The sequence below is a fragment of the Lasiosphaeria miniovina genome (assembly GCF_030549165.1).
Source record: "Lasiosphaeria miniovina strain SMH2392-1A chromosome Unknown B0T26scaffold_1, whole genome shotgun sequence".
In the NCBI taxonomy this organism is placed as follows: Eukaryota; Fungi; Ascomycota; class Sordariomycetes; order Sordariales; family Lasiosphaeriaceae; genus Lasiosphaeria; species Lasiosphaeria miniovina.
Genome location: NW_026848220.1, coordinates 1,435,332 through 1,461,095, shown reverse-complemented (window position 1 = coordinate 1,461,095; position 25,764 = coordinate 1,435,332). Strand labels below are relative to the sequence as shown.

General features: G+C 50.2%; 7 protein-coding genes across 7 annotated transcripts; 5 read left to right on the top strand and 2 right to left on the bottom strand.

The window, feature by feature from the left end:
* Window positions 1-561: 561 nt before the first annotated feature.
* B0T26DRAFT_669753 (high mobility group box domain-containing protein) lies at window positions 562-1,109 on the top strand (the record flags this gene model as incomplete). The annotated part of the gene is made up of 3 exons (XM_060439098.1): window positions 562-619; window positions 807-1,024; window positions 1,080-1,109. The coding sequence occupies 3 exons, from the start codon at window positions 562-564 to the stop codon at window positions 1,107-1,109; spliced, it is 306 nt and encodes a 101-aa protein (XP_060302211.1).
* Window positions 1,110-3,149: 2,040 nt separating this feature from the next.
* B0T26DRAFT_632503 (uncharacterized protein) lies at window positions 3,150-5,386 on the top strand (the record flags this gene model as incomplete). Its single annotated transcript, XM_060436449.1, has 10 exons — window positions 3,150-3,592; window positions 3,650-3,726; window positions 3,780-3,850; window positions 3,906-3,976; window positions 4,039-4,113; window positions 4,259-4,485; window positions 4,551-4,662; window positions 4,790-4,917; window positions 5,037-5,198; window positions 5,295-5,386. The coding sequence occupies 10 exons, from the start codon at window positions 3,150-3,152 to the stop codon at window positions 5,384-5,386; spliced, it is 1,458 nt and encodes a 485-aa protein (XP_060302210.1).
* Window positions 5,387-6,281: 895 nt separating this feature from the next.
* Window positions 6,282-8,715, top strand: B0T26DRAFT_12341 (phosphoglucomutase 2). The gene is made up of 5 exons (XM_060433333.1): window positions 6,282-6,496; window positions 6,615-6,712; window positions 6,800-7,003; window positions 7,067-8,083; window positions 8,230-8,715. The coding sequence occupies exons 1-5, from the start codon at window positions 6,444-6,446 to the stop codon at window positions 8,520-8,522; spliced, it is 1,665 nt and encodes a 554-aa protein (XP_060302209.1). The 5' UTR covers window positions 6,282-6,443; the 3' UTR covers window positions 8,523-8,715.
* Window positions 8,438-9,688, bottom strand: B0T26DRAFT_12421 (ribonuclease H-like domain-containing protein). Its single transcript, XM_060433338.1, has 4 exons — window positions 9,566-9,688; window positions 9,383-9,395; window positions 8,927-9,333; window positions 8,438-8,796 (listed from the first exon to the last, which is right to left on the bottom strand). The coding sequence occupies exons 3-4, from the start codon at window positions 9,325-9,327 to the stop codon at window positions 8,655-8,657; spliced, it is 543 nt and encodes a 180-aa protein (XP_060302208.1). The 5' UTR covers window positions 9,328-9,333; window positions 9,383-9,395; window positions 9,566-9,688; the 3' UTR covers window positions 8,438-8,654.
* Window positions 9,689-10,627: 939 nt separating this feature from the next.
* B0T26DRAFT_632622 (uncharacterized protein) lies at window positions 10,628-12,375 on the top strand (the record flags this gene model as incomplete). The annotated part of the gene is made up of 2 exons (XM_060436459.1): window positions 10,628-11,269; window positions 11,347-12,375. 2 exons carry the CDS (start codon window positions 10,628-10,630, stop codon window positions 12,373-12,375), a joined length of 1,671 nt encoding a protein of 556 aa, XP_060302207.1.
* A 539-nt stretch (window positions 12,376-12,914) lies between these two features.
* B0T26DRAFT_683661 (uncharacterized protein) lies at window positions 12,915-15,071 on the top strand. The gene is made up of 4 exons (XM_060440816.1): window positions 12,915-13,421; window positions 13,530-13,699; window positions 13,807-13,956; window positions 14,012-15,071. The coding sequence occupies exons 1-4, from the start codon at window positions 13,353-13,355 to the stop codon at window positions 14,877-14,879; spliced, it is 1,257 nt and encodes a 418-aa protein (XP_060302206.1). The 5' UTR covers window positions 12,915-13,352; the 3' UTR covers window positions 14,880-15,071.
* Window positions 15,072-15,287: 216 nt separating this feature from the next.
* B0T26DRAFT_635387 (uncharacterized protein) lies at window positions 15,288-17,279 on the bottom strand (the record flags this gene model as incomplete). The annotated part of the gene is made up of 2 exons (XM_060436715.1): window positions 15,288-15,558; window positions 15,682-17,279. The coding sequence occupies 2 exons, from the start codon at window positions 17,277-17,279 to the stop codon at window positions 15,288-15,290; spliced, it is 1,869 nt and encodes a 622-aa protein (XP_060302205.1).
* Between the last annotated feature and the right edge of the window lie 8,485 nt (window positions 17,280-25,764).

Sequence of the window (25,764 nt, the reverse complement as noted above, 5' to 3'; positions counted from 1 at the left end):
TCAGAGTTGGCCTTTCTCTCTTGATTCCTCATTGGGTCGCCTTTCCCCTGTCGCTCTTTTCTTTCGCAGCAGACCCGCCCGGCTCTGGACTTTTGCATCTCCACCAGGCGTATCGCTTTGCACTGCTCTCGTCTTCCTGCTCCGCCAGCCGCATTTTCAATCTCACATTCAAGCTCAATTATCACGATCGCTGACGAATTGCAAGATCTGATCAGAACAAACGCAACATACTGCCAAATACCCCCAGTCTTAATCTAGGTATGTTCCATCATAATCCTCTCAACAGGAAATGCCACTTTCTTTTTCATGTGCATTTTATCGTCGCTCTCACCATTGCTGCAGCAGTAGCTCGGCACTTGTTCTATTTTTGTTTCTTCCTTTGCGAGGCGCGATTGATACAATTTGCTATCATTTCGAGGGCTGTAACCTTTTTTTCGAGAGTCGTGGTCGCGCCTCGCATCCAGCGAGTGCTGCTTTGTCGCGTCGCAAGATTTCCGAATCCCTCGGCCAATTATGTTTGTTCCCCGAACCCGCTAACCTTCCTATTTTAGATCCGCCAACATGCCGAAGGCCGCTGGTAGAAAAGGCGGCAAGGTTGAGAAGCGCCGCACCAAGAAGGGTGAGTTATATGTTCCCTTTTGCTTCAAATTGGGTTATAGTCATTTCTTCCACGTTGGTTGGGTCGTTTTGGTGTCATGGCTGTTGCTCGCCCGACTTTTGTGTGTGGCAACAGGATCCCATTTTCGTTGTCCTACTTGCCTCGCACATATTGCACCAGTGAAACAGAAACTTACATATGCCCGCAGACCCCAACGCCCCGAAGCGCGGCCTCTCTGCGTACATGTTCTTTGCCAATGAACAACGCGACAACGTTCGCGAAGAGAACCCGGGTGTCTCATTTGGCCAGGTTGGCAAAATCCTTGGCGAGCGATGGAAGGCTCTTAGCGATAAGCAAAGAACCCCTTACGAGGCCAAGGCAGCTGCCGACAAGAAGCGATACGAGGACGAGAAACAGGCGTACAACGTAAGTGAAACAATGATCTTGGCATTCGGTGAATTACTGCTAACTATGTGTGCAGAATGACCCAGAAGAGGAGGAGTCTCCCTAAGCATTTTCTTTTTGACATGTAGCCGCGTCGTCGTGCTCGCGGTAGAAATGTCTTGGTGAGATGAAACTCAGACAAAGACACTGCAGACAGCGCCTGGTTTTCTTTCACCCCTTGTATCTTTGGGACGGACGGTGTTGCTCTGGGGCACGGCAATGGGATTAAGTGCTTCTCTTTTTATTGCCATGGTTTGCACGAGGTTTGCTATGAACTATGGAAGCTGGAGGACAGATATCCCTTCAGTACGGATGACGAGAAGTCTATATTGGCGGACGGGGTGCAAGCGGCTGGACCCCTAAAGCCAATGACATGTATAACAAGACTATTTTATTCAGGACATCCAAGCGGCACCTAAGGCTGCACTCTAAAGTGCCTTGGAAAACGGATTGCTAGACTGTCTTGCAATGAATGACATGTCCATACTTACAAAGAAATCCGGCCGCTTTAGGTGTGTCTACTCATTCGTTGTGCCCAGGCATTGGGGTCTCGATTCTTGTCGGTTACACTCGGTGTCTAAAGTTTCGACAGTTTCGCGTCGGGACGGGCAGGAAGGAGTATAGGTACCTCACCTGCTCCATCAACTTGAACTCGTCACAGCCAAACCCCGCGGGGGAGGGGCTAGTTGTTGAGAGGATGTGAGTGATGACGGCCATGGCTACTAATTGTATCAGTTCCTACCCGAGTTGACCTCAAGCCATCATTTATGCAAGTGCTGGACGCCTGAGCAATATTGCATTAGGTGTAGGCATGTTGTGGTGGACATGTCGTGGACTGTCCAGATTCTCGCCCAACTCTGGCGGACAAGCAACAAGCTCGTCTCTTTCCCCCAAGTGGCAAGTGCGACTCTGTGGATACCCGACTGTCTGTGGGATCATGAATGGTCGCCCACCTTTGGCAAGCAGCCGTCTCTCCAGCTGCACCGTCCATATATGCATGCATGCATGTCTTCTTGCGCCATTGGCTTTTGAATTTCAGACTCCCACGTCAAGTCTCGCTCGAGCTCAAGCGCGTGTTCCACTCCGCCCACACACTTTTCTCTAGCCTATGCCGAAAGGTGTCGTTCTAATGCACGCTGTTGGCTCGCTGCAGCCGGGGGGTGACCGGCTGGCTTCGTGTCAGTCGCTGACTCCTTGGGCTAGTTTCTCGTGCCTCGTGCTGCTGCTGCATTGCAGGATTCCAGACTTGTTTTGTCTTCTAATTCGTGATTTCTTTCGGCCAATTCATCAACATCCCATGCGTCAATTACCTTGGAGGAAGTACATACCTTTACCCATCTACCTATGGTAGGTAAGGTGTACATATACTTATTGCTAGTATCTGCTCTCGGGTTGCCCGATACCAATAATACTTTACCCTTGCCCATGCTTCGATGCCCATGCTTGAGTGCCCAACCGCCGGCTCTTTCGTCAGTCCGGAAAGTCTCTGGTATCGCGGCCACCGCAATCCCTGTTACAAGATAACCGAGCACCGGCTACTCGCTTTCTCGGTCCAGTTGTGTTTTGCGACGTTAATTACTTCGGCGATGCTCTTACAACATTGCCGAACACCCACAGGTTCGCCCCTTCATCTGGAAGTAAGTCGTGTGGACGTGCTTGGATGGGGCCCGGCTTGAGGTCTGAGGACTGTCTGTCATACAGAAGCGGGACTTGGGGAATGAGGCTCTTGGCCTAGACGTATGACCCGGACTCTCCGGCTTCCCGAGACCGCGGGCACCCCTCCGATCACTGCTTAGGTCGCCAGGCTCATGCCCAACCCTCCCCCTACTTATCCCTCCCGTGACGCTGCTTGTCATATTTGTGGCTGCGGACGAGAAAGAGCCTGTTCGGCTCGCGAAGAGACTGCCAGTGCGGAGGGGGAGTCAACAACGAAACAGTACCACCTCTGGTGACAAGGGGTCCATCCAGCATCGGTAGACCATGGTATTCGAGGACCGCCATGGGCGCACGCGCTTTCTCTAAGCAGACACCAGTTTCGTCTCTGCCGACTAACACAGCAGGCTGTCGCTGATTATTAGCAAGAGAAAGGAATACGAAGGCTTCGAACATGGACTACGCCAGAACTCCCGTCACACTCGTTGAGCCCCATCTCCTCCAGGGTTGTTGCCGTGAAGCTGAGCGGGCGGACCTTGTTGCTCTCGGCCTAGACCAGTTGCGGGCGGCACTCCAAGAATCCTTCCACGGGCATATGATCGCGCTGGCCGAGGAGATACGACGATCGAGCAGGTTGCTGCGCGATCTCGCCGACCGCTCTCAGGTCCATATCTCGCGGGTGCCCGTTGTTCTAGACCACCTGAACGTCGTGCTCCCCTGTCTATGTCGGACCCTGCGAGACATTACCAGTTATTTCGAGGACAAGACAGTGTCCAGAGAGACAAGGTGGCGCAAGATGTATAACAAGATGACGGAAGAAGCTGGGGGTCTCCCGCTCCCCCAGCGCTTCATTCTTTACAATCATTTCTTGTCTTTACTAAGGCTGCTTCTCACAAGGTATTCCGACCCCCGTGACCTCCATACCGCGTCGGCTCCATTCTTATGCTTGCCTAGGTCTCCAAGCTTCGATTTAAACACCCTCGAGACGTTGCGTACGCGTCTTCTTGCGTTGCGGGAGAAGAGGGGAATACGTCGGTTTCCCCCGAGTCTGTTTCTAATGACATGGCTGACGCTCCTCCACTAGCTCCCCCCCCACTGCAGGTTGGCCCTCTAGTCCGCCACGATCTGATGTCTCTCGCAGTGGTACATGAGCCCGTTCGTGCCCTCGTCAATCCTCCAGACTGCTCCGTGTTTAATCAGCCTTCCACAGAACGGGCACTGGGCAGAGCAAATATTCTCCCTCCCTCTGCCATCACGGACTGCGCTGAAACACCTGAGACCGTAAGAGGCCCTCGATATATTTTAGATCAATGTCCGAGTCTGCTAAATTCCAGTCTTCCCAGTTCCAAGTCGTATGGCCCTTACTACCCGTGGGGCCGTCTGGATATCCCTGCGGAGTCGAAGATACTATTTCGGCGGTGAGTCTAGGAACGTTTATCAAAACCCTCAATTACCGGTCAACTTCGGTTGCGTCGGGTCTGCATCATTGTTCATTCCCCCTTAGCTGCCCATGTCTCCGTGGACTAGGACGCCTCGGTGTCTAATCTCACTTTCTGCAACTAGGCCTTTTGACAACGACAGAATCTCCGTCGTTGTGTTCTTGAACTCGGTTGACCAATCACCCTACATCCTTATGCGCACTATCCAGGGAGGGGAGCCATGGTTCTCAATGTATGGTGTTCATGAACTCTGTATTGGGCGCGAAGGCAGCACATTGCAGCTGAAGCGATGGAGCCGGTCAGAGCATACTAGCAAGCTTTGGGCGGCATTGTATTTTCTTACTTGGGAAGGTAGCATGACCCATCCGGCAACCCCGTTCTTCTGAGGTGAGCTGAACTCGACTAACTGCACACAGAAATGGTTCTGTTTTACTGCACTTTTGTCGCCCTCAAAGCCAGGAACATGTTGACGGTCCAAATCCACCCCAACGAATTCAAGCTTCAAAGGGAGAAACGGCTCTTTCAGGCGTATGTATCTCACCGCGGCCTTTTTTCTTTCTTCTGTTTATTAGACCGCCATAGCTCCGGCCGTATTAACCCCCGTGCTCCCAGGGGTTGTACTGAGAATTCCCAGGCTGATGGATGATTGGTCTAGGCAAATCATCGACGACGGTTACAAGCACTCGTTGATTGTCTACGAAGACCTACAAACCCGGGGCATTCGCCTCCACGCTGCGGTATGGGAAGGCGAGCTCAGGCAATGTCCCGTTTGGACCGCTTTTGGTGGGTCTTGGATTCCTTGTCTCTTGCCATGTTCCCTCGAACACTAGTAGCGATGTCTTTCGGACGCCCTTCCTTTTTTTACACTTGTGTTTATTGACTAGCTAACGAGAAGTCACCAGTGACACACCAGTCCCAGTCGCCAACTTGGCTAAGCCGGCGCTCGAGACATCGCATCTGGTTGAAGGATGTCCAGCTCTATGTGTTTTGCAAGAAATACCGACAGGAAAGCATGCGCCAGAACAAGGCAGGCGCCTTTGAAATATACTTCGTTAGCGAAGAGGGTGAGTTTTGTTGCTGTCTCTGGCAATGGAGGTCAAAAATAAGTAGGCTGGGTATCTTGGTTACGAAGCTAGCTAATATACCCGTCTCGCAACTAGGTGCCAAGAGATTCCGAGAAGTCTTCCCCATGGCAACAACGTCCCCTGGAGCATCCGGTGTTAGTGAGCCAGCTGTCGCTTCCTCAAAGTAAACACGTCATGTCTGATGTCGGAAGTGGCGAAGACCATGGTGTGACAGCTCAAGATGCATCCTCCGAGCATATTTCAGGTGCCTAGACGACAGTGGGAATTGTTTCTTTTTCGTTCCCAGATTGCTATGTACAGTACTACTTTAAACGTTCCGGGCGGGATAGCCTGCTGCTGCTGTTCGCTCTACACATCCACAGCACCAAGGTACATACAGTACCTACATACATGGGTCAGACTACGTAACGGGAGTGCGGGCCGCTGGTGAGAGATTGAGTACACCTATAGGTACTTGGTATCATGGAAGGTTTAGTTGCGCTTTGTTGAGAATATCGCCGCGGCCTGGCAGTGGGGTGGGGCCCTACAGCTGCCCCGATGATGCACGCCCTTGAATCCGTCTCTTCCAGTGGCTGCAAGTTTGCAAGGATGCCAGTGTCTCGAAGCGGTGACGACCTGACGTTTGTTCATTAGATAACCAAACGGCCCGGAGGCTGTGTGGACAGGGACTTATGGCACCAATTACGTCCGTATCTTGCCCGCCCACGCCTGCCTTGTCCTGTCTTGTCCCTGTTCATTTGGTGAATATCGAATGTCGATGGGATGTAAGGTACGAATACCAAGCGGGTATCCACGTTGGGTATATACCATACGGTATCTTAGATACTTACCTCCTTATACACACATACCTTACCTTACCTAGAGACGGGAGCTACCTACTAGGTACCTTAGATAGATGATACGTACTAAGTACTAGGTAGGTACCTAGGTAGGCGGTAGAAATCTGGTCATCTCACTTACCATTTACCTTACCAAAGTATGAGGTGCAAGACAGACAAGACAGACTTGACAAGTCCAAACGCCCAACGTCTTCCCCCACCATCAAATAAAATGAGCTGACTGTTTTTTAACCCCCGCTACCCTCCTCCCCCCTTCCAAAAACACGCACCGAGGCGCCACCCATTCATTACCTACCCTTCCTCCTTTTCCAAGTACCATTTATTCTTGCGTAGCATTCAGCTCGCCACAATCACAATTGAGACACGTAAAGCACACAGCGACGAGATGGATATCAAGATGATCGAGTTCAAGCCGTTTGCTGATCAGAAGCCTGGCACGTACGTCACTGGTGCCCCGCCCCCGCTTCACCCCACCACAGAACTCGTTTGCTCAAAGTTGAGAGGCGAGGTTGCAAAGAAAAAGGCCGCACCACTGACATGCTGTACCCTGCTCTAGGTCTGGGCTTCGGAAGAAGGTTACCGTCTTCCAGCAGCCTCACTATAGCGAGGCCTTTGTCGCCAGCATCTTGCTCTCCATTCCTGAGGGCGCCGAAGGTGAGCCTCCAGACCTGCGCTTATTCTTGTGGTCGAGGCGTGACTGCTAACCGATCCACCGCGGCTTCTCCCCCCCCCCTGGAATAGGAGCTTTCCTCGTCATCGGCGGCGATGGACGGTATTGGAACCCCGAGGTGATCCAGCTGATTGCAAAAATTGGCCCGGCGTACGGTGTCAAGAAGCTCCTAGTCGGCCAGAATGGCATACTGTCAACGCCAGCCGCCAGTCACGTCATCCGCAAGCGCAATGCCACTGGAGGCATTCTCCTGACGGCTAGCCACAACCCGGGCGGTATGTGTCCACGACATCCTGGGTATCCTAGGGGATTTTTATGAGCCTGACCCGCGTATTTAGGCCCAAAGAACGACTTTGGCATTAAGTATAACCTCGCCAACGGCGGCCCCGCGCCCGAAGCGGTCACAAACAAGATTTTTGAGACCTCCAAAACTCTCACGTCGTACAAGATTGCCAGCATCCCCGATATCGACATATCGACTGTTGGCACCAGTACATATGGAAGCCTCGAGGTGGAGATCATCGACAGTACCACCGATTATATCGAAATGCTAAAAGACATTTTTGACTTCGAGTTGATCAAAAAGTTTTTCATCGCCCACCCCAACTTCAAGGTCCTGTTCGATGGTCTCTCGGGGGTGACCGGCCCCTACGGAAAGGCGATATTCGAACGAGAGCTCGGGTTGGGCCCCGATTCGACACAGAATTGCGAGCCATCTCCGGACTTCAACGGTGGACACCCTGACCCCAATCTCACTTATGCACACAGCCTGGTCGAGGTCGTCGAGAACAAGAACATTCCTTTTGGCGCTGCTTCTGATGGGGATGGCGATCGCAATATGATCTATGGTGCCGGTGCCTTCGTGTCGCCCGGCGACAGTCTGGCCATTATCGCCCACCACGCTCAGCTGATCCCATACTTCCAGAGGAACGGGGTTTTTGGACTAGCTCGCAGCATGCCCACCTCTGGTGCAGTGGACTTGGTTGCCAAAAAACAGGGCTTGAATTGCTACGAGGTCCCAACTGGGTGGAAGTTCTTCTGTGCGCTGTTTGATGCCGACAAGCTGTCGATCTGTGGCGAAGAATCATTTGGCACGGGGAGTAACCACATCAGAGAGAAGGACGGGCTCTGGGCCATCGTGGCTTGGTTGAACATCATTGCGGGCCTGGGTGCTTCTAAGCCAGGCGTAGCACCGAGTATCAAGCAGATACAGAATGACTTCTGGACCGAGTATGGACGGACATTCTTCACGCGCTACGATTACGAGGATGTTGATTCGGACGGAGCCAACAGAGTTGTTGGAGTCCTGAACGACTTGGTTTCTGATCCCACTTTTGTCGGCAGCAAGGTTGGAGGTAGGTCTAGACATGCAATCTGCACCATCATCCTCTTCCTCGGGCCCGTTTTCGATCTACTATTCTACTGCGGAAACCTACTCTTCCTGGAGTTTCGAGAGACGCTTCGAGTTAAGTCGTCTTTTGCTAACTTTTAACTTTGCTAGACCGGACCGTCACCGCCGCTGGAAACTTTTCCTACACGGATCTGGATGGCTCTGTTTCGGCTGGCCAAGGTCTTTACGCTTGTTTCTCGTCCGGCAGCCGGATCATCATTCGTTTGTCCGGCACGGGATCGTCTGGGGCAACAATTCGCCTCTATGTTGAGCAACACAGCACTGACCCGGCCTCATACGACCTAGATGCGCAGGACTTCCTCAGACCTGAAATCAAGATGGCAACAGAACTGCTGAAGTTCAAGGAGTTTGTGGGCCGGGATGAGCCTGACGTTAAGACCTGAACTTCCATAAACGGAACATACACCAGGAGGGTGGGTGGCGTCCCCATTAACAAAGATGACATTCAAAATTATCATCCCTAGTCCGTATACGTGCTCGAAACTTTGACAGCGGCTGGATTGTGGTTGACGGTATTAAGGACGAGCACTTTTAACCACCCGGTGTGGCTGAAATAGTGTCGACCTGTAGTACCTAGCTTCTTCTATGCTTTCAATTATATCTTGTTTCGCCTGATGGAGTCCCTTCTTGGCTGGAACCCCTAAGGCAATTTCGGGGCTGCCATGCTTGTCAGTATGTTGTTTCATTTTATCGGCCATACTGGTACTTGGAGTATTTTGGCTCGGTACGAGTGGGTGGTACAGATGCGGTCTTCTGGCCAGGGGGCATTTAGCTCTGCAAAACATACCACCATCTGCGAGCAGCCTCCTTTAGGCTGCTTACATCCAAGATACGGTAGTGTAGGTGCTCAAGGACTTTATTGTAAGGGGCCTTTCGAAGAAAAGCGCGGTCTGCGTGCACGCTGTTTCCGGCCAGAAGCGCGACGCCCTTGTCCGGGACAAGTCGCTGAATGTAGGACAATAACTCGTCGGCTGCTTGCTCGGGCGTCACAGTCGACTCGATCGCGGCGGTGGTGAGCCCACTTGTTCCGTGTACAGAAATACACCAGTCGTCCATGGAATCCATGCGCTCCTTGGGTTGGTAAACAACGGTGCCCCAACCAGATTTGTCGAGAAAATCTAGCTGGCCGTTGGTGACGAGACAGAATATCTCTATAATGGAGTCTTTATCCGGGTCAAGCCCCGTCATCTAGCCCTACTTATTAGCAGTCGCGGCCAGCAGCGCTCACATGCGAATACGGTACCTCGCAATCGATCCTATTTATCTGGTTAGTACTTTTCTTTTCTTTCTTTTTTTCTTTTTTTCGGGTTCACTAGTTTCCCATGCAAGCAGATTTCAATGAGCAGCGACTTTGCCCAAGGAAGGTGTCGAATCTGAGAAGAAGCATGTTCGCCTGGAAGGCCTAACAAGGGGGTGAAATACATACCAAACGAGCGCCATCCGCATAGAAGTTTTCGCCGCCTAGGGTGCACAAGGTCGGACGTTGAATAGGTTGGGACGGTATGCTCGGTGTCTCGCTTTGAATTACTTGTTTCCCGATTCCAAGGACTCGGGAGCCCCCGCTTGGCATGTTGTTCGTTTCACTACCCGAGTTCTTTGTTGACATGGACCATATCTACACCTGTTCCGGGTAATAAATCCCATGTCAGGTGCCTTTCTGTTTGTGGTCAGGGCAAAGCATCTAGAAATTTCTAATAGTGGGCCCCTAGTCGGCTGGGATTTATTACCCCAGGGAAGGCGTACAGCCAAGTGCGGAGAACTGTGGTTTTGATAAGAGCACTAAGTGGGGCCGAAGAAAGGCATTTGTAACACCCAGATAGACAGGCGTTTTACTACGTAAACATTTTTAGATCTAATTTATAAATTTATTAAATTACCTTAGACTTTCTTGGGTACTTCATTGTAAGCTCAAAATTCGAGATTAAAAAAACAATTAAAAGTTTAATTCCTTCAACTACCATAATTTCGTCGGGAACACTGTGAGTCGTAATTTGTCATTGCCGACTACCATAGTCGGGCAGTCTCTCAAAGTTCGAAGATTACCTTACTGTACAGTAGTACTGTACTCCACACTGCGAAGAGATACGGTACAGGACCTTCCCTTCCCTTCCCGGTTGTTTCGGCAAAGAAAACTCACTTACCCCACCGCCTAGCGTTGTTAGTCTCAAGCAGGGCCAACCGTCACTGTGCCACCCTCACCAGAAGAAAGACAATGCCGCCAGCTCGCTCCTTGGTACGATCCTAGATCCTACCAGTTCGTTAACCGAGAAGCCTGATCGCTATTTTAACTGAAATCCATCTCCAATTTTGGCCACGACCATCCGTGCCAAAGGCGTCTTTCGTTTCGAAGGAAAACGGATCGTTGATTCCGATACACACATCTAGGTACCCACCTCTAACTTGGTTGTTGGCAACCCTGACGACTGAGTAATTACCTTGCCTTGGTCACGACTATCTAAGGTAGTCTCCCAGGTCAATAACACGGGCTATGTCGTCCCTTCAAGACAAGGACTGTACGGTGGGCAGCGGAAGACGAGATGAGAGCCAGTCGCCCAGCCTTCCTAGGATATTGATCATCGGCGCCGGCTCTCGCGGCCTCACGTATGCCCGGGCGGTAAGATCTTCGAACAACGGCGTCGTCACGGCAGTGGCCGAGCCCAACGAATACAAGAGAACCCGGCTCGGCCAGGCCACAATATGGGGTACCCAGGATCCGCCTGCTGAGGGAGCCGTGTTTGGCGACTGGGTTGAATTCGTTGCTTATGAAGAGCGCCGTCGAGCCCGTGTCTTGGCAGGCGACAAAGATGTGCCCCCGGGCGTGGACGCCGTGTTCGTGTGCGTCCTAGACGATATGCATCGGGAAGTTGTTATTGCACTCACCAGGCTCGGTGGGCTGCACATAATGTGTGAGAAACCACTGGCTACGACTCTCAAGGACTGCATAGATCTGTATCTAGCCCTGGGATCCAACACGACCGCCAAGGGCGAGCAGGCCGTCTTCTCCATCGGTCACGTCCTTCGCTACAGCCCGCACAACAAGATGCTAAGAAGACTGATCCATGAGCATCATGCCATTGGTGACGTTTTGTCGGTCGTACACACGGAGCCCGTAGGCTGGTGGCATTTCACTGTGAGTTCCCCCACCATGGCAATGTCCCAGTTGTCAATTGCGTCTTCGCCTTGACTTCCGTCTTTACAATTTCCAAGCATAGCTACGTTCGCGGGAACTGGCGGCGGGAGAGCACTGCGGCCCCGAGTCTCCTCACGAAGAGCTGTCACGACATTGATGTGTTGTTGTGGCTACTTTGCTCACCCCCGGACTATTCCGCACGCGACTGTCCCCCTCCCCATCTCCCCTCGACAGTCTCGAGCATGGGCTCTTTGCAGTATTTCAAGAAGAGTCGAAAACCGCAGGCAGCAGGCGCGGCAACAAACTGTCTATCGTGCCCCATCGAGGAGACGTGTAAGTACTCCGCGAAGCGCATATATCTCGGCAAGGAGCTGGTCGGTTTGAGCTCCGGCAACAAGAACTGGCCGGTGAGTATTGTCGTGCCCGATATTGAGTCATATGGAGACGAGAAAGGGGCGAGCGATGCCTTGCTTCTGGAGCTAGGAAAGGACTACAATGCGAGTCTGCCAGACTCGCAGGTTGCTCGGAGAAACTGGTTTGGCCGCTGCGTATACGAGAGCGACAATGATGTGTGCGATGAACAGGTAGTTACGATCACCTGGGAAGAGGATCAGATCCAGCCGGCGCCCTCGTCCCACGAGACTCCGGAGGATGAAGGTGGAACATCCGATCCCATACATGGGCGCGGAGCAAAGATGGCTATCTTTCACATGGTGGCCCAAACCAAAGCGATCTGCGAACGATACACACATCTGTACGGTACCGATGGCGAGATATACGCCGACTCGACAACTATCACAGTCCAGGACTTTCGCACCGGGAAATCAACTACCCATAGACCCCGCCTTGAGAGTGCCGGTCACGGAGATGGCGATGTTGGACTGACTAGGCAATTCGTTCTCGCTGTCGACAAGGTCAAGAATCACGGTTGGTCTACGGATAGGGCGCAGAAAGAAATAATCGGCTGCACTCTCGAAGAAGTGATCCGCAGCCATGCGATGGTATTCTGTGCAGAAAAGGCTCGAAAGAACAGGACGGTGGTCGACTGGCAGCAGTGGTGGGCGGCTGAAGTCGAGAGCAGGCTGAGCCAAAACCCAAATCCGTGAAGAGTAAGGAACCCCAACGCCGGCATCAGCGGCAATTACGTATTTATGCGCGGGGAGTAACGACGACCTATTTTCTACCTACTAGTTCACCCTCTTTTAAAAAAAAAATCGTCTCCTCAAGGAGGAACGTCCGCAGTTAGCTATATCATCACGCATGCACACTAAAATGAACGCAGTTAAGTATTTGCTACAGTAAACCAAAAAGTCAAACAATTGAACGGCACTGCACTGCCAATTTAATAATTATCTGAATATAGATCATACGAGAAACTTCAACAAATAACAAACCCCGTCTCACGAACTATTTCATTTCTAAATCTAAACTCTTACTTCCCTAGGCTTTTGGATACGTAATAACGAAGTTTTTAAAACAAGAGTTGGTTCCTAAGGGGGTCCCTGAACCTGTATGCACAGTATTGGCTCTTCTCACCCCGAAGGAGAATGACGTGGGGTCCTGTGTGCTGACGTCAAATACCCGCCTTGGCTGCCTTTAGGCTCAGGGTTACTTGACTTGGGGTTTTGCTGGCTGGCGCTACCCAACCTAGTTCGCATATGTACCCAGGGATAGCTTCAGACAAAAGAGGGGTCCTCGGGACACGGCACGGGCAGCTTTACAACTTGCTCATGCAGTTTCGCAGTACAGTATCCAGGTTCCTGCACGTTTACAGTGCCTACAACCAACTGTACAGATACTTAGGTATCCCTGTTTCCGCTACTCATAATCCGAAGAGACTTACGGCGTCTCGAATCCTCATACTTCCTCGAAGAGAGCGACATCCGAGCCCGACAGCCCACGACCTCTTTAAGACACCCCAGGAACGCCCCTTAAAGACCTATTGGATTGAAACGTGACCCCCCGAGCGCAAATATCGAGCCAGCCTCTATACCAAGTCGAACGAGACGAGACGCCTACCTTAGTCTCGGCTTCTAAATTCAGCGGAACGGTCGTCTCTTCATTTATCTAACGACGCGAAGCCATGGAATCCGGAGCACCTTCGCAACAGCAACAGTCCAATGGAGGAGGTAGCTGGGGTGCTTTCCTCAAGGTCAGCAGCGACTACTACCCTATCACGTCTTTTTATGAAGTTTTCGAGATCGGGCACTTCCCAACTTTCCTGGACGTAGAGTGCTAATTGAACATTTCTTGACTCTAGTCTATCGCGTCCTTCAACGGTGATCTTGCCAGTCTTACGGCTCCACCGTTTATTCTATCATCGACAAGTTTGACCGAGTTCAGCTCGTACTGGGCAGAACACCCCTCCATCTTCGCGAATCCCGCCCAAGAACCTGATGCCGCCAAAAGGGCCCTCTCTGTACTCAAGTGGTACGTGCTTTCTAGAGTCGAGCCCTCCTCCTCACAGCGACACCATAAAATACATGAATATTCTCGTAACGTTTCAACTGGAAGTTTGAGGCTGACACGGTTCTTAGGTTTCTCACAACGCTGAAGCAGCAGTATGCCAGCCGAAGTGAGCAGTATGGCAATGAAAAGAAGCCACTCAATCCCTTTCTCGGGGAGCTGTTTCTTGGGAAATGGGAGGACGAAGCCGGGACGACAGAACTGATCAGCGAACAAGTCAGGTTTGCATTGTGTCCTAGATTTAGACCGACGGTTAATATGCTAACCGGCAGTCAGCCACCATCCACCAGCAACCGCGTATTGCATCACCAATTTACCCAGCGGTGTTCGTCTTGAGGGATATAATGCTCAAAAGGCATCCTTCTCGAAAACGATCAATATCAAACAGATAGGCCATGCCGTTCTGACAGCTCCATCGCCATTTTCAACAGAGCCGGATACCTACTTGATTACTTTGCCATCACTCCACATTGAGGGTCTCATCTTCGGCTCGCCGTTCATCGAACTAGACGGTGCATCTTACATCACGTCATCTACTGGTTTCACAGCCAAGATTGACTATAGTGGAAAGGGCTGGCTCTCTGGGAAAAAGAATTCTTTCACCGCAACACTGTACCCGTCAGGCAAGGAGAAGGACGTGCTCTTCAACGTCTCTGGTCAATGGACCAAGACCTTCGAAATTCACTCGGGTGTGGCCAAACACAACAGCAAGGACAATGTAGTGGGGTATTGGGATCCCTCGCAGGTCTCTACTACAAAACTGATTGTCTCGCCTGTTGAGAAACAACACCCTCTAGAGTCGAGGCGGGCGTGGGCGAAGGTGGCGGCAGCCATAGCCAAGGGAGATCTAGACGCGGTAGGACAGGAGAAGAGCAAGATCGAGAATGCGCAGCGAGAAATGCGTGCCAAAGAGAAAGCAGAAGGCCGCAACTGGGAAAGACAATACTTCAACGCACGGTCAGATGCCCCAGACCTTGTGCTCAGCAAGCTCGGACCTATTGTCGGACTAGCAGAGCATGGCGATGCTGAGAAAACTGGTGGCGTTTGGCGATTTGACCCCACCAAGACGGAGAAGGCAAACGAGCAACTCTCTCTCACCGATGATGACGCAAAGAAGATTGCCAAGGAACTGCTGGGCCAGTGAGTCTCTATCTAATACACGAATGGTTACTATTTGGCGGCGAAGTCGTTGCCGAATGTTTGATAGTTAGAGCATGTGTTAGCCGTATTCGACCAATTTTGAAGATAATGGCCTAGTATAAAGTCTCATTCGCTCACGCGGATGGATGTATTCATTGTTGGTGTGCTTTTCGTCTTGTGTCATCATAAATGGACATTTATATATAAATATATGTGTGTGTGTGTACTTTGTTTCTACAAAAACTGATAGAGTCTATCTTATACTGTATATAAAACGCATAAACACCACCAGCCCGTAAAATTTCAAGAGAGGATACAGTATCCGAGTCTTTGCATGTCCATGCTCGTTATTCCATAGCTTTCCGCCAGTAAATTACTACCAAAGCCAAGATCAATTGTAGTTATGGAACACCTACTTCTCCAGTTCGTAGAAGAGCAAGTAGACCTCACGCTGCATACTCAGCACATCACGAGTGCTCGCTACTCTGACCTTCTCATCGCTGATTCGCCACCAACGGCCAGGTGGCTTCCGCTGCCTCTGTTTAGAAGCAGGGGGTAGCGGTGCTTCTGGTGAGTCCACCCTAGTTGACGCTTGACCACCGGCACGCAACGAGGGTTTAGGTGCGATTTTGGATATCGGGGAACGGGTTGGCAACGAAACTAACTGCGCGCCGTTCGCATCGCTACCGCCACTCTCGGGGAAAATGGCCACCGCCGGAGTCACATAACTAAGCCCATCCTGTGCTGTCGTAACACTTCCCTCACACTCTGCAGCCGTCGTAGCCGTGGTGAACGACACCACCGACAGGTCGGTTTCTGGTCGGGGGGACAGGAGGTCAGGAGTCGACGTCAGTGGGCTGCTTCCCTCTGACTCCTGCTGGATAAGTTTGGAATGAGGTGTCAATGTTGGACTGGCTGCCTTGCTATAGACCCCAGAGACCTGGAATGTGTTTGGGTTGGAAAATGGCGGATATGTATTCTGTCGACGAAAGGATTCGTAGTGTCCGCTATGGTGACTTCCCTTGTGTGTCACCAGTCCTAGTAGCTTGTACTTTCTCTGTTGGAGCAGCCCGCCAAGAGGTAACAGCTCAGGGAACGACACCTTTGCCGAGTTCTTGTGCGACAGGCTACTGGCGTCGAATATTGATCGTGACAGGTGAATAGCCAAGACCTTTGGGAATTCAGTCAGCCGAATGTGCCGCGCTATCCTCCGCTTCGGCGCAAAGCGGAGGTCTGGCAGCGTTATGTCTGGCGGGGGATGTTCGGGGTCCGTGTCGATGGCGAGCTGAAGCCTGGTTATACTCATCCAAGTCTTTTTTCGCAGGGTTTCCGTGTGGGACTTTTGCGCCTCTTCCTTGAGCACAGAAATGGCATGGAGTAAACGGCATTTTTCGCACTTGAAGTCGTCGATGTATTCTGTCTTGAACATGCCGTCAAAACATGCGTTCAACGTGGTGGCTGACGATTGAGGAACGTTGAGGGTCAAGGAACAGAATGTTGATTCATTCGGCCGTGGTTTAAACCCGCAGGTTAGGCACTCGATCTGTGATTCGAATTTCCCTTCGAGCGGGAACCCATCCTCCTTCTCCCCCTCGTCCTCCTCCTGAGTGCTTACCACAGCCTTGGTTAATGCGGCAGGGTCAGCATCTTCCGAGGAACTCGCCCGGTCTCGATGAGAGGGATCATCCGCAGAAGCAAAGCCAAGGCCGGCGAGCCGTTCCTTCACCAATCCACTATCAAGCGGAGGAGGGTGTGTTGGGCGCCCAGGGCTGGAGTATGTTGCTTTCTGTCTCGCGAATCTCCTTGCCCTACGTCCCGCGTGATACTCGTCGCATAGCCTTTCGGCCACGACTTGCAAAAATTCCTGCGCGTCCTGCTGTTGGCGACTTATCCGTTGTCGAAAGGCTTGTTCAAGAGTCTTGACGAAAGGCCCAGCAGATATCGTTTTTCTATAAATTGGGCGCTCATTCAGCGCATCTAGTATATCCTTTAAAGCCTTTGTGACAAGGCCTTTTTGCAGGCCCTCGGCTTTCCAGTCCGGCATGTTCTTCATAGACTCCACAGCAGCTTTCTTCTGTCCGACGCTTCTAGGCCATGCAGAGGTCGAAACCGTCTGAGTATGCACCCAGCCATCGTCCAAGCCGCGACGGTGTGTCTCCCGAATCAGGTAAAGCCGAAGGTCACCTAGCCCGGCAAGAGCCTGGAGCACCGAGTTGATGAAGCAATCGTTAGCGGTATTCGAGAGCCCGATGATACCGTTCTTCCGCGACGAAAAGACGCCGTATGAAGTAGAGGAGGGATCGCTATCGAGAAAATAAGTAGGGCCGAAAACATAAATTAAGGTAATAGCAGCAAGAGACGCCCCGGCGGCATACGTAGCTACAGTGAGCGACCTGTCGGGCATCCTTAAGGGTAGAGTGCTGACGAGAAGGAGCGTCGTGAGAGTAGTCTCAGATTTTGGACCATTGGTGGACTATGTACATACAGGATCACGTGACCCGACAAGACACTGCTAGTTCTAGGTTTGGACCGTGATCCATTGAGGTAGAAGATATACATCGCATTTCCACCAACGCGCCCATATGCCAACAATGGCGCCCAGGTAACAGGCTGATCTGTTACATACCTATACCCAGATCAGTTCTTCCGCCATTAGATCGTCGATTAACGTTGGGGAGAATTGCATCCACGCAGACCGGACCTATATGATAATACTATCGTGCGAAACCGAAGTCGCGTACTAACACTTATATACTGCATTCTATGGATTAGCAGGCGCTTAAGGAATTGAGATAGCTCTCTGACTTTATCAAATAGAACCTAGTAGTTCGTTAGGTATCTAAAGAACTAAAAGCTGCAATACGGGCGCTATAGGATTAATTAATAGCAGTATTACTAGACGAAGGATTTTGGAAGTATCAACGTAATTGCATAGCGAGTGGCCATATATAGCGAGTGGCCACTCTCCCCACCCCAATTGAGCTTTCGCACAACACACTAATACCACAAAAAAATGATCAATTAAAACTACTTAGAATCCAATCCCGTATCCATTTTCGCATCCTCCTGGCAGGTACGAGAGTTGTTTCCTGCTTTGCCGCAATTGCTACAGTGCCGTGAACCTGCTATACTGCTCCTCGTACGGCCACCTGTTACGATCCCGGTTCAAAGGTGCAGAGGGTGTTGCCCGCCCGCTACAGATTGGCTGGAGCGGCATTTAGGGTGGGGCTTTCGGCAAGGGAAGATGCACCCAATCAGGGAGTGCTCAGTGGGGCTAGTGCCAAGGCGCGCTAAGCACGACTGAGCACAACTGAGCTGAGTGCTCAGTGGGGTTGGGTTAGTGCCAAGACGCACGGAGCGCGACTGAGCACGACTGAGCACGACTGAGCACAGCTGAGCGTGTAAGGCAGGGACTCTGATTAGTTGTTCATCGTTCTATATAGGAGCTGGCAAGACGCTCTCTGGGAGAGACGGTTCTGCAGCTATCAATGCATCTGGTTAAGCATACATTGGTTGTGTGTTGAAAGTCTGTCTTTCGCAATCTGTGCACGATACTCCTTGCCTTCTAGCAATCTCCTACCTGCCGTCCAGACCCCCTCACAATCCCAGGCCGGGCCTAGCTCTGTGGACTCTGTTGTCCAGGTTGTAACACCACCTCCCGACCGCTTTTCCTCCTCTAGTAGGGCGTATATATATCCCTTTCAGCCAGAATATCGCTTACATCCTGTACAGTCAATGATCCTCCTGCTTAGATACAACTTTTTTTTTTTTTTTTTTTTTTTTTAGCTCCCTGGCGTTTACTTACGGCTGTATTTGCCTCCTCAAGCTCTCACATACGAGCCTTCACCAATACTACCTCGTGAATAACCTTCGTTATACCCTTTACAATTTGGTCAAAGTGTCACAAACTCCCCTGGCACTGGCGTAGCGCGCCCTAGTGGGGCACCGGCATCGGGAGCGGGGTAGTGGGGCCTCAGGCCACTACACGCTAGCGGGCCCGAGGTATTACAAACCACTCGACTGTTAGGGTCGTCTGTCTGTAAGGGAGCACGGGCTCCACAGAATGCTGGGGTTGGTAATTATGAAGATAGAACAAAGGGCAAGCTCCTATCGCACGGGTAATACAGTCAAATCGGAATGCCACTCAAAGTGTATGAGTGCAGCGAATGTGTATTGCTTGCTTGAAGAACCAAGCAAGAACTATCTAAGACCGTGGACACGATTGTCGTATATATCTATCTACGTAACCAATAACAGTGGTTCCGTTGTCCCGTGGTCCCGCGTCCGGGTCACCGCCCGGCCGGACCTGTCCCGCGCCCCCGAGCTCCAGAGCTCGGAATCCTGGAACGCTCCTGATTGGCTCGCGCCAAAAGTGCATGCCCCACCTTTGTGCATAACCACAGGAAATCCACAGGGATTCGTGACACGAGGGCATACGGGGAGCAGTTCGGGCCTGCCCCCATTGGCCAGCCATATATAGATATATACGACGACCGTGGCACCGGTCTTAGATAGTTCTTGCTTGGTTCTTCAAGCAAGCAATAAACATTCACTGCACTAATATACTTTGAGTGGCATTCCGATTTCACTGTATTACCCGTGCGATAGGAGCTTGCCCTTTGTTCTATCTTCATAATTACCAACCCCAGCATCCTGTGGAGCCCGTGCTCTCTTACAGACAGACGACCCTATCAGTCAAGTGGTTTGTAATAAGAGGCCGACTCCACAAAGGCTACAAAAGCCACTATACTACTAGGCTGGCTACAGATACAGAAGGCGAATATCCTAGTAGACCCTAGAGTAATGAAGGAAAAGGGAGGTACATACCACAGGTCTAACCTCACAACAGAAGATGGGAAAAGTGGAAAGTAGCGAGTACCCCGGTTGTCAAAAAGACCAAACACCTACACAGCTACTACTACAGTGCGGGAAGAACACTGTAGAGCAGAAAGCTATGACAAAAAACCCTGAAAAACTACCCTCTCACACTCCAAATACTTTTCTACACCACTGAGGGAAAAAAGGCCCTAGGGGATTTCATTAGTAGTACAAGGATTTGTACAATGAAATGGCTAGAATAAGTCAGCAAAGATTGATCTATTTTCTTTAACGTGGTTGATAAGCGAGTGGCAGTGACAAGCGAGTGGCAGTTCTCACTACCTCATTACAACTACCGAACGAGATACTAATACTACAAAGGAAATAATTAACTAAAACTACTCAGAATCTGATTCCTCATCCATTTTCGTATCTTCCTGGCACGTACGAGAGTTGTGTCCTATTTTACCGCAATTACTGCAGTGCCTTAAACCTGTTGCGTTGCTCCTCGCACGACCACCCCTCGATCGCTTTTCCTCCTCTACCAATGCGTGCGCATCCCTTTCGGCCAAAATATCGCTCGCATCCTGCATAGTTAATGGTCCTCCTACCCGGATACGACTTTTTTTTAGCTCTCCGGCGTTTGCTTGAAGCTGTATTTGCTTCCTCAAGCTCTCGTACCCGCGCTTTCATCAACACCATCTCGTGCATAACCTTTGTCGTACCCTTTACAATCTGATCAAGTGCCTCAAGAATTGGAGTTGGTGAGCTACCTTGATGTCTGGTAATACGATCCTTGATGTGTGTTGATTGTAGAGAGGCCTCGGTAGCATTTCGTGGCGTTTGAGAGACCCAGCTGTCGTACGAGACCTCGGGGGGGCTAGTCGGTGTCGGCGTACGAAGCTTGATATCCAGCTGGGAAATCACCTTTTCTGGGTCGAACGGAACAAGGCCTGCCCCTCGAAAACCTCCTTTTACGTTTTCAGGTTCAAATGTTGCTTAGAATGCGTTGAAGAAGGCGAGGAAGAAGTCGGGCTTGGTGATATGGTGAATATGGTTGCGCATTAACTTCTCAATTTCCTTGCCGTAGAACCACTTTAATATACGAAAACACCCAATATCAAGGGGCTGAAGTAGATGAGATGAGTGCGGAGGCATGCAAAGTGTAATAATGTTATTTTCTTTGCAGTAATCCTCAAATTCGGCCGAGTGGTGGCTCTCATGCCCATCCAGAATTAGGAGTCGCTTTCCACCTATCGTACGATGGCGAGAATGTTGGTCAAAGTGTTTGATCCAGTCAAGACCAATCTGGTTATTCGTCCATCCAGTTTCTGAGAGATCAATTGTCCACTCGGGTGGGAAAGGGCTGTTGCGATACCAACTTTCGAGGTGGACTTTACCCGCAACCACCACGTACGGAGGGATAGTATCACCACCCGACCGTACGGCCTGAATCACGGTAGCCCATTCCCGATTACCAGGCTGGATCTTCTTCACCCTCGCACGGCCTTCGGACGAGGTAACAACAAGGGTTGGTGAGATCTGGCCCATCATGAACCCAGTCTCGTCAAAGTTCCGGATATCCGACTCGAGGATCCCATATTTCGCGATTGTATTGCGAACAAGGTCAAACCACGCGCTAATTATCTTCGGATCTTCGCATTTGGCTCTCTGGTAGTCGTACGGACGCGTCCAACGCGTCCGGAGCTCTGGCTATCGTCGTACAAAGTTTAAAGCCCAACGCTTTCCGACGCGTGAGGCGTCACGCGACGCGCGTAGCAAGTTGGCCATATCTTCCACCATATCGTATCCAGGCGAAAATCCTTGCTCGTATAGGTTGAGAACCCTTCGTACGATAACCTCCTCTTCAAGAGGGTCTAGTTTCCGAGAGTTGGCGACGGTATCTGCTCGAGAGGAGATTCCCTTATATCGCCGCTTGAGTGTGTTGTAGGGTACCGAATAAGCCTTTGCAGCCGTCCAGAGATTAAGTTCCTCATCGCGCTCCATAGCTTGGAGGGCAAGGATGATTTGCGCTTCATTTCGTACGATAGGCATATTGTGTTGTGAAATTAAATCGTGATGTTGCGCAAGAGGTGAAATTGGTGAGGTGGAGCTGCCACTCGCTTGTCACTGCCACTCGCTTATCAAACACGTTATCCTTTATTCTTATCCATATATTTCCTTACTCGGTTGGTCCTATTAGGATAACACTATACTTTCCTTATTATCCAGGCCCGAGGGTGGTACAGTATATATCTGGCCAAAGGAACCCCATTACTATGAAAGTATTACGTTAATGAGGCCACGCGCAAAGCCTGGGAAACTGACTGGCTAAGCCAAGAAGACAGAGAAGCAATAGGACAAAAATCCCAAGGCTTAGGCACCCACTATAGAAGGGTAGCCCGGGACTTAATCACTTACAACTTCAAGCCCACAATATCACTACTACCTCGACCAAACCAGTCAGCTTATATCCAGTTGAAGGCCGGGATTGGCTTCTTAGCTAGTCATCTAGCGAAGATTGGAAAAGCGGAAAGTAGCGAATGCCCCAGTTGTCTAGAGGACCAAACACCTACACACCTACTACTACGGTGAAAAAATACACTATAGAACGGAAGGCCTTGACAAAAGCCCCGAAAAACTACCCTCTCACACTCCAAATACTTTTCTACACCACCGAGGGAAAAAAGGCCCTAGGGGACTTCCTTAGTAGTACGAGGATTTGTACAATGAAATGGCTAGAAGAAGTCAGGAAATATTGATCTATTTCCTTTATCCTTTATTCTCATCCCTATATTTCCTGAATCAGTTAGCTGGCCCTGTTGGAACAACAGTACACTTTCTTTATTATTCAGGCCCGAGGGTGGTACAGTATAAGTCTGGCCAAAGGAACTCCATTACTATGAAACTATTACATTAATAAGGCCACGTGCCTAAAGATGTACTTAGCTCTTGCTTTATCTATTTCCTACTAGTATACTAGGTAGATAGACCGCCAGTCTTTGACTGGCCGCGCCATAGCCCCAGAGGCTGCATGCGTGTAATGAAGAAAAAAAAGAAACAAAAAAGTCCCGGGCTACCCTTCCATAGGGTGTGCCTAAGCCTTTGAACTTTTGTCTTATTGCTTCCCTATCTTCTTGGCTTAGCCAGTCGGTTTTCCAGGCTTTTTTCAATAAGGTCTTGGCTTGTCTTCGTAGGCAGGCTAGTGATACATATGCTTCTTTTGTTGTTTTTTCTAAGCCGGCGTTAGCTAGTTGGTCTACTATCTCGTTACCAACGATTCCAACGTGGCTAGGGCAGCAGTGAACTTCAACTTTGTGGCCTTTTTGGACTAGTAACCTGGCTAGCCTTTGGGCCCTTTTAGCATGGTATGTGTAGCCGTCTAACTGTAAGAGAAGGCAGGTACGCCTGATCAAGGTGGTCACAATAGGAGCAACAAGCAGGGCGAGCAATGACTGGTATTGGCGTAAGACTTCAACCTGGCCTGAGCTAAAGAGGTGTGCGAGGGCCATGGTCTATATACACGTGAAAGGGGTTACGAGTCATCCTTGCGTAGCCAGGGTGGTAGTGGCGATAGTGCGTGGCCCTGTTAGCGGTGGCGATAGTGGCGACGGTGGCGAGGGTGGCCCTGGTGGCGGTGGCCATGGTGGTTACGAGGGTGGTTTCCTTACACTAACCTCTGGATTGCCGCTTGGCTACCCACGAAGATATAGAAGGTGGTAGACGTAGTGGTAGACGTAGTGGACGTAGTATTGGTAATTCTTTGAGCTTCTTCCGGGGCTTTAATATTATTGAAAAAAGCCTGGAAAACCGACTGGCCAAGCCAAGAAGATAGAGAAGCAATAGGACAAAAGTCCAAAGGCTTAGGCACACACTATAGGAGGGTAGCCCGGGACTTAATCACTTACGGCTTCAAGCACACAATACCACTATTACCTCGACCAAATCAGTCAGCTTATATCCAGTTGAAGACCGAGATTGGCTTCTTAGCTAGTTATCTAGCGTAGATTGAGAAAGTGGAGAGTAGCAAATGCCCTGGGTGTCTGGAGAACCAAACACCTACACATATACTACTATGGTGCAAAAAATACACTGTAGAGCAGAAGGCCTTGATAAAAGCCCCGAAAAGCTACCCGCTCACACTCCAAATACTTTTCCACACCACCGAGGGAAAAAAGGCCCTAGGGGACTTCCTTAGTAGTACGAGGATTTGTACAATGAAATGGCTAGAAGCCAGCAAAGACCTTTATTCTTATCCATATATTTCCTTATTCAGGTAGTTGGTCCTATTGGTATAACACTACACTTTCCTTATTAATCAGACGCGAAGGTGGTACAGTAGAAGTCTGGCCAAAGGAACCCCGTTGCTATGAAACTATTACGATAATAAGGCCACGTGCCTAACGATGTACTTAGGTCTTGCTTTCTTCATTTTCTACTAGTAAACTAGGTAAATAGACCGCCAGTTTTTGACTGGCCACGTCATAGCCCTAGAGGCTGCATGCGTGTAATAAAAAATAAAATAAAACTACTATAGAGCCAATAGGTATTGAGTCCGTTATAGGTTTTCTCTTGTTATGGAAGTGTATAAGCTCTGTTTTTTTTTCTTCATTACACGCATGCAGCCTCTTGGGCTATGGCATGGCCAGTCAAAGACTGGCAGTCTATCTATCTAGTGTACTAGTAGCAAATAGAGAAAGCAAGAGCTAAGTACATCGTTAGGCACGTGGCCTTATTAACGTAATAGTTTCATAGTAATGGGGTTCCTTTGGCCAGACTTGTACTTGTACCACCCTGAGGTCTGAGTAATAGGGAAAGTATAGTTTTATACTAATAGGACCACCCAACTGACAAAAATGGGGGTTATGAAGGAGTGTAAAGAAGGAAAATGAGATAAAGAAAGAAAAGCACTAGTATTACAAACCACTCGACTGTTAGGGTCGTCTGTTTGTAAGGGAGCACGGGCTCCACAGGATGCTGGGGTTGGTAATTATGAAGATAGAAGAGCACGGGTAATACAGTCAAATTGGAATGCCACTCAAAGTGTATGAGTGCAGTGAATGTGTATTGCTTGCTTGAGGAACCAAGCAAGAACTATCTAAGACCGTGGACACGGTCATTGTATTTATTTAATTATGGCGGGCCAGTAAGAGCTGCGCTCTTACTTGCCCGACAGGAAGGAGCTGCCTGGCGCCGGGCACTGCTAGCGTGCCGGGCCTTTTGCCTGGTGCCAAGACCCTTCCTGGCACCGGGCCACCCCTGATTGGCCGTCCTTCCGTTTGCCTGGTGCCAAGAGCCCTCTTGGCACCGGGCACCGTTTGATTGGCTCTCGACAAGCGGGGCCCCCACTCTTGCCTGAGGCGCCCGCCTTCTGCAGCTGGTCCAGTACGAACCAGGTTCGTCACACTAGGTCAATGACTGAGGTTGTTATAAGGTTGAACCTGTGATATGTACCACCCTTTTCCTTTATTACTCCAGGATCTACTAGAATATCCGCCTCCTGTATCTGTAGCCTGTCTACTAGTATAGTGGCTTTTGTAGCCTTTGTAGTGTTGGTCTCTCCGTTCCACCATGGGTGGTGTAGGTTGAAGTCCCCTACTATTAAGCAGGGTTTTCTTAGCTCGTAGTGCTGTAGCACCCTTTCTACCGTTGTAGGCCGTAAGGCTTCCGCTTGTGGTTGGTTGGGTAGTAGGTCTAGCCGTTGTCTTTTGTTATAGACGTTGAAGATATAGAAGCTTTCCAACCCAAATACCTCGATCACTTGTATATCGAGGTCGTTGGCTACATCGTATCTTGGTGTGAATTCTAGCTCATTATTTTTTCTCAAGTAGGCTATTATTCTAGGCCTGTGGCCTTTTTCCAACGTTTGTTGTGGTAGAATAGTATGGAAAGCTGGGTTGTTTATTGCGTAGTAGCCATTTTCCTTCTTTCTAGGGTAGTGCGGTTCTTGTAATGGCACTATAGTGGTATTCCTTTCGAATGCTTCTTGTAAGACGGTATGGTGAGCTCCGCTTTGTCTATTGACGTTGTGTTGTAGTACTGATATAGGTTCTATCATATATACTTAGTTT